General features: G+C 32.1%; 1 protein-coding gene across 1 annotated transcript; it reads right to left on the bottom strand.

The window, feature by feature from the left end:
• Positions 1-8,623: 8,623 nt before the first annotated feature.
• LOC107851398 (kirola) lies at positions 8,624-9,760 on the bottom strand (the record flags this gene model as incomplete). Its single annotated transcript, XM_016696395.2, is given in 2 exon segments — positions 8,624-9,011; positions 9,487-9,760. Coding segments are annotated over 2 exon segments (441 nt in total). The 3' UTR covers positions 8,624-8,757.

Genomic DNA, 9,760 nt, shown 5'->3' with positions numbered 1-9,760 from the left:
TATGACCACCATATGTTAAAGTATTAAAAAAATAATGTTTTCCATAAGTTTTTATATACTATTTGAAATAAGAACTCTCTATGGTGTTTAAACCTGTTGGTGGTCATTATCACTATTTTGAATGACAGGGGCTATGGACATGATTTGATACAATACAACTTGCAAGTCTAGGTTTGACAATACCTAATATGGAAAGCCCTTAACATCGAAGAAGTAAAGGTTCTTAATCATGAAATGTGGTTTTAAAAGGATAAAATCAGGCTTAATTAAAGAGAGCTAGATGATTACCCAAAGAAAGCATTGAGTGAAAGGGCTCATTGCTGGAAATCATATTTTACCGATACGGTAATTATGATATATTATCCTGAAAGAGGGATAATTTAGGTCTTCTGAAAGAGTGATGCCTGTGGATTGCCTGAAAAAAGGTATACCATCACATAGAAACTCCGATCCTTGAGGCAAACTTTGATTAGGGGCTTGGCCAGCGAGTTAATTGCGGATTTCATATAGCCCGATCTATCTCAGAATTAAAGAATAGAGTTGGGTGTATGTTTTACAAGATTGATTGCAATTTCTTAACTATGCCCATGTGTTTTGATCTCTATTAACTTAAACTATTTTCACGATGCTCTTGATTATTTTATATGAAATATATATTTTCTTATATTTTTATGCATACCAATACATTCCAAGCATTGATCGTCCTCGGGCATCTACATTGTCTTATAATGTAGATTTTGAGGCTCGATCCTGTGGTCCATCACATTATTAGAACATTTGGATATGTCAGAGTTGGTAAACCATCCATCTTCCGAAAGACATTTTATTCATATGTTTATTTATTTCAGTTTATGGTCCAGCCGGGGACCTTGTCCCGACCTAGACAGTTAGTTTTCAATAGAGGCTTCATAGACGAGATTTGGTTATTATTTTGTCATGACTTTATTGTCATAGTCTGGTTATATGTTCTCCCTTCAATTTCATTACATCTTCTGCACTTTTATTTCATATGATTTATATTAATGATAGTATGCTAAGGGGTCTCTAGGGCCTTCATGATTTGGGAGGCCCGTTGTAGGCAAGGCCTCGGCTTGGATAGTGACACATATATAAACAGTCTTCTAATCAACTATTAACTAGTCAATAATAACCAACCAATAACAACAAACATCGAACGGAATATTAACGACCTAGTATAATAAAATTATTAGTATGAATAAGATTAAAGGAATTGGAACTCAAAACTTTTTCAAAAAATAAATCTTCTACAATTAATACAATAGCATAAATATGTAAGAATCCACCCCAATCAGCAGCCTAGATCAAATTTTGATGTGTATCTCAACTGGAGACCCAAATCAAAGCACTCGAACAAAACACAATTCTCCATAACCCCGATCAAAGATTTGTTTTGCACCATTATATGGCGAACTCAAATCCATCCTGGTTGTTTGGTGTGGGTTTGCTATAATTGGGTGGTGGCTAAGTATTATTGTGTGACCAGTAAGAAAATTAGTCATTGGGTTGATTGGTAGATGGAGTTTGACAGAGCTCACCGACGTTGTTTTGGAGGTGAAATTGATGTGTTTGATAGTTAATTATAGTAGCAAATTGTGGATGAAAAATGGTTGCTATGTGTAGGTGTATTCTCAGATGAATCGAATGGAAGAGGTAGTGTTAGTGTGTTGGCTAAAAAATGGAGGAGCTATTATTGTTAGTCGCTGGTATTGGGTTGTTATTGGCGGAGTTTCAAGTTTGAAGAAGTTGTTCAGTAGAGTTGTTGTGATTCAAGGGAGTTGATTAATATTTGAGGAGGGTGAGAATTCTTGATTAAATAGTGTATGTGCGTGATTTTTTTTTCAATTGAAAAATGGCAGTGGCCCATATATAGTGGTGGTGTGTGAAGATGATAATGGTCCTCTCTGTCTATTCTACTTTGCTAGGGTTGTATATATGTCACGTCGTGTGATTCCTCCTCCCAAAAATATGGAATTCTGGGTGGTATCTGTGTAGATATTTTGTGCATTTTGTTAGTAAATGTGTAAAAAATTTTGAGGTGTAGTTATTCTATTTTGTATTTTTGTGTGAGAGAATATTACGGTGTAGGTGAGAGTCTATGATAAGAGGTGATGAATGGAAAGAATTAATAGTACAATTTAGCTATGATGTACATGCATGTATAGTAATATATCAAAACTTGATGAACAAGATAAAAGTAAAATCAAATAATAAATTATAAAATATTATTTAAAGAATGAAAATTTGTCAAGTGACACTATCTAATTAGTTACTATTTTTATATTTTCATTATAAAGAAAGACTAAATAAAATAAAAAGTATTTTTTGTAATTTTCTTTTCTTTTTAACAAAAAAAAATATTATCCTAAGATACGATTACTTTTTTATAATTTTTATTTTTTAAATAAAACATGTTAGAATAATATAAAACTCAAAAATGACAAGATTATGCCGAATCAAGAAAATTTTTAAGGTTACGATGTTGTAAAAGATTTAGGAAGGGTTAAAACCCACGTGTCTATAATAGTTACCAAGTAGAAGAGTTGCAAGTTATATTTCACGATCTCTATACTGAAGGTAAATTTTCATTTAATATCTTTGTTAAACGTTTTAAGAATCTCCTAAATATTCACTTAACCTTGGCAATAGGTTTGGTTGTGAATGATGCATTTCAAGTGGCTATGATAATCGAGAAGTTACCACTTTTATGGAAGAACTTCAAAAACTACTTGAAGAATAAACGCAAGGAGATGTCTGTTGAAGATCTCATTGTGAGTTTGAGGATTGGAGAGAATAATAAGGCAACACAAAAGAGGTTTCCTGAAAATTCAACTGTGAATAGAGCAAATATTGTGGAAGATGATCCTATTAATTCAAAGAATAGAAGAAAATCGTCAGGACAATAAGATAAATCTCCTAAGAAGAAATTTAAGGAAAATTGCTTCAATTGTGGCAAAGTTTGCCACAAATCTATTGATTGTCAAGTTTTAAAGAAATGCAAGAAAATGGATCAAGCAAAAATAGCTGAATCTAAAGAAGAAATGAACAATCTTTGTGCTATGCTTTCGAAGTGCAATCTAGTTAAATTCTAAAGAGTGTTGGATTAATTTTGGTGCTTCCTGCTGTGTGTGTTCCAATAAAAAACTATTTCCATCTCATACTTCAACTCAAGTTGATGAAAAGATACTCATGGCGTACTCCGCTACTACAATAGTTGAAGGAACAGATAAAATTTACTTGAAGATCATCTGGCAAGATGGTTAAACTACACAATGTCCTACATGCTCTGTAGTTGCAAAGGAACTTAGTTTCTACTTCACTTCTGACTAAGAATTGATTTAAGTGTGTATTTATTTTTGAGAAAGTTATAATAAGTAAGGGTGAAGTATATGTAGGTAAAGGTTAAAGTTATAATAAGTAAGGGTAAAGTATATGTAGGTAAAGGTTACCTCACTGATAGCCTTTTATGTATCAGTATAGTGACTATGGATATAGATAAAAGTTCTGGTACTTCTTACGTACTTGGGTTAAAAGATTTATGACATGAACATTTAGGACATGTCAATTATAAACCTTACAAAAACTGATTAGTTTGAAAGTGCAGGGGTAGATCTAGAAGGTTCAGTGGGGGTTCCCGGAAAATAAAAAACTTTTGTGTTAATCTTGTATTTACATTTAGAAATCTATTAAAGATATAAGAATTATAAGTTGGGAATCCATAAACAAAGATTGTTGTTGGTTTAGTGGAGTATATGGACTTGTAAAAGTTTTATTGTGTTCTTGGTTGTGTGTTCAAATTCTATTAGAGGCTCTTTGATTTTATTTTTATTTACTATGGGGAACCCACAAACTTTAAATCCTAGATCCGCCTTGTGGAAGTGTTGCCTAACTTTGAGTAAAGTAAATCAAAGTGTCAAACATGTGTTGAATCTAAATATCTAAGCATCCGTGTAAGTCTAATGAAATGAATCCAATCTCTTAGACTTAATTCACACAAATATTTGTGATATAGAGTCAATACCATCTCTTGGCAGATTTTTTTTTTATAACTTTTATTGACAATTCCACTAGATATTGTTAAGTTTATTTACTAAATAGTAATAATGAAGCAATAGAATCATATAAGCAATATAAAACTAAAGTTATAAGTAAGTTAGATAAAAAAATTAAAATGATGAGAAGTGATAGGGTAGAGAGTATGAAACTCTTTTTGCAGAAATATGTTAGGAAAATGAAATTGTCCACCAAAATACTATTATGTATTCAGTTCAATTGAATGAAATTGCATAAAAGAGAAATCAAACATCGAATGAAATAATGAATGTCTTACTTATAAGTTTAGGTTTATCGCAAAACTTATGGAGAGAAGCTATTCTTACAGCAAACTGCATACTTAATATAGTGACCCATAGAAAGACACAATCAAATTAATATGAGAAATGAAAAGGAATAAAACTCTATCTGAAATATTTTAAAGTGTGGGGGTGTCTAGCCAAAGTCCAAGTTCCTATACCAAAAAAAGAAAACATAGAGCGAAAGACTGTACTGTATTTTCATCGGATATGCTACAAATAGTAAATCATGTTAATTTTAGGTTCGTAAATCTTAACATCCAGATATCCATGATAATATGATAATTGAATTAGATAATGTTGAGTTCTTTAAAAATATTTATTCGAACAAAACTAGATATGAGTTGTCTAATGAAGGGTCCAAACGAACTAGGGATGAACCAAAAAAGAATGTAATTGATGAAGAGAATTCAAGGCATAGTAAATGTCAAAAGATGTCAAATTCCTTCGAATAAAATTTTGCAACATCCTTCTCAAAAATTAGCCTTAATCATTCAAAGAAGTGATGTCCTTTGCGGACTCATCTTTTGGAAAGAGGTAGTCAATAGTGACACTGAATCAATCATGAGCACCCCATACATAATAGTTAGTTGATTTTTATCTAGGAGATAAACCTTTAGGTTCAAAATGAATCTTTAAAAGGAAAATAATAGTTGATGGTACTATTGACTAATACCAGACATGACTTATTGTCAAAGTCTTTAAACATAAAAAGGGCTTTGATTATTTTTGACACATACTCACCAATAGCAAGGATAGGATCTATTCGGATATTGATTGTGTTAGCTACGGCATTTGATCTTAAAATCTACCAAATGAATATGAAAACAACTTTCTTAAATGGAGAATTAGAGAAATACATTTACATGGAACAAGTAGAGGGTTTTGTGGTTCTTGGTGAAAAAAGGAAAGTATGTAAACTTGTTAAGTCACTTTATGGATTAAAGAAAATATTCAAACAGTGACATGAAAGTTTAACCAAATCATGTTGGTAAACTAATTCTAGATAAATAGATGTGATAGATATTTTTACATTAAAGACACTCCAAATCGCAAAGTAATTATTTGTTTATATGTGGATGACATATTAATCATCAGTTGAATATTTCAGACATAAATAATACTAACAAAATGTTAAAAAGCAAATTTGATATGAAAGACCTCGAAGTTGTTGATTTAATCTTAGAGATAAGAATTCATTGAACTCCATAAGGTTTGCCATTGTCATAGTATCATTACATTGAAAAATTACTTGACATGTTTAAATAATTGGATTCAAATATTTCCAAGACATCATTAGATGTTTGCTTTGCACTTCAAAAGAATAAAGGTGAAAATGACTCACAATTGAAATATGCAAAAGTGTTGAGAAGTTTGATGTATATCATGAATTGTACGAGATTAGATATATCATGTCTTACTAGTAAATTGAGTTGATGCAGGAGTAATCCCTATCAAACTCATTATACAGTAGCGAATAGAGTTTTAGGGTTTCTAAAACATATTCAAGACTATTCTTTTCATTATAATAAATATCTTGTGGTAATTCAAGGATATAGTGATACAAATTAGATCAACAGATCAAATGAAGTAAAATCTATGAGTTACATGTGTTTACATTGAGTGGAGGATTAATCTCTTGAAAACCACTTAAAAAGACATGTATTATCTGCTTTACAATGAAATCTGAATTTAATATGTTAGATAAAGTTAGTGAAAAAGCTGAATGACTTCAGAATTTCTTGAAAGATATTATTTATTATCCCAAACCATTGGCACTAGTATGCATACATCGTGATAGTCAAGAAAAAATATGCAGGGTAGGGAGCATGATATATAACGGTAAATCTCGTTATAAGATAGAGATATAATACCGTTAGGAAAGTACTCTCTAGTAAAATTATCAGGATGGACTATGTGAACTCAAAGGATAATCGGTTGTATCCACTTACAAAGGACCTAACTAGACAGAGAGTTGAGAGATCATTGAAGTAAATGGGTTTATAGACTAGAAAAAGTCATCATAGTGGTAGCTCTACCTCGTGAACTGGAGATCCCAAGATATAAATTAAAGGAGATCTAATAAAGTTGTGACTGATGGTTCAATATTGTCAATTAACCCACCAATTTTCCTAATAAAGACAATGTTTAGGAAATAAGGATAAGACTTATGGTTTGAAGCTTTTTAATAATTTTAAAGTTTGGTAGGTTTGACCAAACAATTTGATCTATAGGATAAATATTTTGGAAACATATATATGAGGGTGAAGTGAAAGCCGCTTAAAGGAAAATGATAGTAAAAGCCTATTCTCTAAGCTATCATGAAATCAGAAAGTGTTTATGACGAAAATGGATAAAATTGTGAGAATCATAAATGATAAAAGGTTGGTTATGTGACTTGTATTGTATAGGTATACACAAAAGTTTGAGGGTTCAAAGATATTGCATCTACCGATTGATCGAGTACATCCGATGCAAGTTCAACATGAAAATTTTAATACCTACTTATCCAGATGCAATTAGTCTTTACTTATAGATCACACACTTGTTCGTATATTTTTTGATAAAATAGATATTCTCTATTCATGTGAGAGATTGTTGGATTCTAAGTTATGATAGTGAATGGAAAATGAAGCGAAGAAAAATCAAGGGAAAAGTGAAAATGTGAGTTCACTTTATAGAAGAGTGTTTCCCCCATTTTTGTGGGAGAAAGGAATATTCTTGTATTTAAATTAAGAATCATTCCTTCACGTGGATAGTGAGGCAAGAAGAAAACAAGTCTCACGTCATTGTCCTTATCGTCGTCGTCGCTCACTCGGCTTGGCTTCGACTTCGAATTTCGATTTGAATTTGTCAAATGATAGATCAAGGGATTATCTTTTAAGAAAAAATTCATTTGAAACTTAAGAGTAGATGATTTTTTAATCCAAAAATCTGATAGAAAAATTTCTCCATTTGTAGATGCACACAAGCATGTATGGACACATGCCACAATGCACCACGAAGGCATATAACCCTTCGAGGCATTATTTTACAACGAATAAAGTACCTACGCATGCACGTGTCCATCTGTAGATGCATATGCAGCTCATAGTGCAGATCAGCCAAACCATATTATTTTGTGCAAAGGCTAACTTGCGGCCACATGTAACACATCTTCAGCCGCAGATTGGGTCCTCAGGTTGGCGATGATCTAAAAGAGTGTTATCGGTTATGAAGCATTGCTTTCAACACATTTTGGCTATAAATACCTGATTTTTTTCCTCAGATAAAGGTATGAAATTTTAAAGTAAAAACATTATCTTCTTCTTTAAAAACTCAAGTCTGATTTTCAAATCATTGAGTGAGTTTGTAGTTTGGCAAATTGGAGATACCACTATTTGTTAAAGTGAATCATTTTATCTTGGGAGGATATTTTTCATTAACCTCGGGTACTTGAGAGAAATGAATTCCTAAAAGACAACCGTGAATTCGGTGGACTTGTTCTTTCTTTCTTCATCTTTTTTCTTATATTTTTTTTTATTTTTTCAGAAAATAGTTTTTGAACTTCTTTGTTATTCCTGAAGTTGTTATTGAGCCTGTTGTTGAAGTTCATGTTGCAAATACAAATTGTACCCCAAAAACAACAATTTGACTCGTTATGGAGTTGAGAAAAAAAAGAAAGACATTTAAAACCTGTAATCTAAAATAAGTCATAAATACTCGTATTACTATAAATCATTTCTCTTAGGCTAAAGCACCGGCTGCTTATTGATGCCTTTCAATCATAAGTGACATGTGGCTCTACAACACTATCCCTCTTATTTTTCAAAGACGAAATATCCAGGGAGATTTGCATCTACTTCGACCTCTACCACGAGTCTAGCAAAGTTTAGCTTCGTTTTCTCTTTTCGATGTGTTTGTCCACCATTAATAGTTTATCCCTTAGTCTTCCAATCTTACTTATGCCCCGGGCACTTCAATATTTGATAATTTGAGGTCTAAACTTGGTAATTTGATCCAAATTGGAGCTCTATTTCACTATCTCATGCATCCACAATAAATGACTCTGGATAAGAATTTTTTTCTTCTGCACAGGGTTTCAGATCAAGTAGATTCTCTTTCCCTTGCTATTTTATCGTTAATGTTGAAGTTCTATCTACATATATATCGTTTTTAGTATAGGTTTAGTTTCAAACTTCCAATAGTCATAGTATTTTACATATATCGGACATTGAAAATACATCCCTAGAAGGAGAACGGAATGTGTAATATATTCTTCAAACACAATGTTATTTATTTCACAAACTAGCTAGCTAGTTAGAACTAGCTACCCAGTATCACACAACCCCACACATATATAAGTGTGTGTACATAAATACATACATGGAATAGCATTTATGTTCTATTACTTGAGAAGGTGACCCTCAATATCTTTTGTCACATGAAGGACAAAACCCAAGAGAACGAGAGGCTCTGGTATGTCTTCAGTTTTCTTCTCGTACACAAAAGTCCATGTAGTCCATTGGTGGTCACATGATGTGATAATAGTGAAGGAATTGTACAGCTCTAACAGATCACCAGCAATCACTTTCCAAGTGATTGATTTAGTTTGAGGATCAACGGCTTCAATCACTTGCTTTGCAACCTTATCTTTTCCATCTACAATCAATAGAGTCGAAAACATAAGAGATGTTAATAGGCTACTTCAGCTTTCAAACCCTCATAAAAGATATAAACATTCATAATTACATATTTCAGGTCACTTCTTGAGGATTTTCTTTGTTTTTCATTTTCTCCAATGAAACTGTAAAATGATTGTACAGTGCCTTACGGAGTTTGATTGGCGAGGGAAACATATTTTATGGAAAGTATATCTTAAAGTTAAATCGTATTTCAGAAAATTGGAGAGGGTTATCTCTAAGATACTTATATGACAATGACTTTCCAAACAAATGAAGTCATTTTCCCTTTTTAGTGTAAATGTTTACTCTATGTAACCATAAACACCATCAAATAACTTCTTTTATGAAAAATATTCTCTTGGAAACTGACTTTCTCTGTAGCATCAAACAAACCCAAATGTAAAAAAAAGTTGGATTCAAATGTTGAGAGAGGGAAAATGTGTAGTATTTACCGTCGTTATATTTCCAGTTGACAACCGAACCAACCTTTACGGTTTCACCTTCATGAATCTCAAAATGTTGGATCTTGCTGGGGCTTATGTTGGCTATATGATGAGTTTTTTTGTGAAAAATGTCATGAACCGAGTGTCCTCCACACTTCACCTCTACTGAAGCAATTAACTTGCCTTTCACACCCATATTTTCTTCTTGTGTATAGGAAAAAGTTTTGAAATTAAAGAAAGTTGTGATAAAATGGTTAGAAAGGGTAGTCTTTATATAGAATTC

This window comes from Capsicum annuum, chromosome 5 (assembly GCF_002878395.1).
Source record: "Capsicum annuum cultivar UCD-10X-F1 chromosome 5, UCD10Xv1.1, whole genome shotgun sequence".
Taxonomy (NCBI): Eukaryota; Viridiplantae; Streptophyta; class Magnoliopsida; order Solanales; family Solanaceae; genus Capsicum; species Capsicum annuum.
This window is presented reverse-complemented; position numbering and strand designations above follow the sequence as displayed.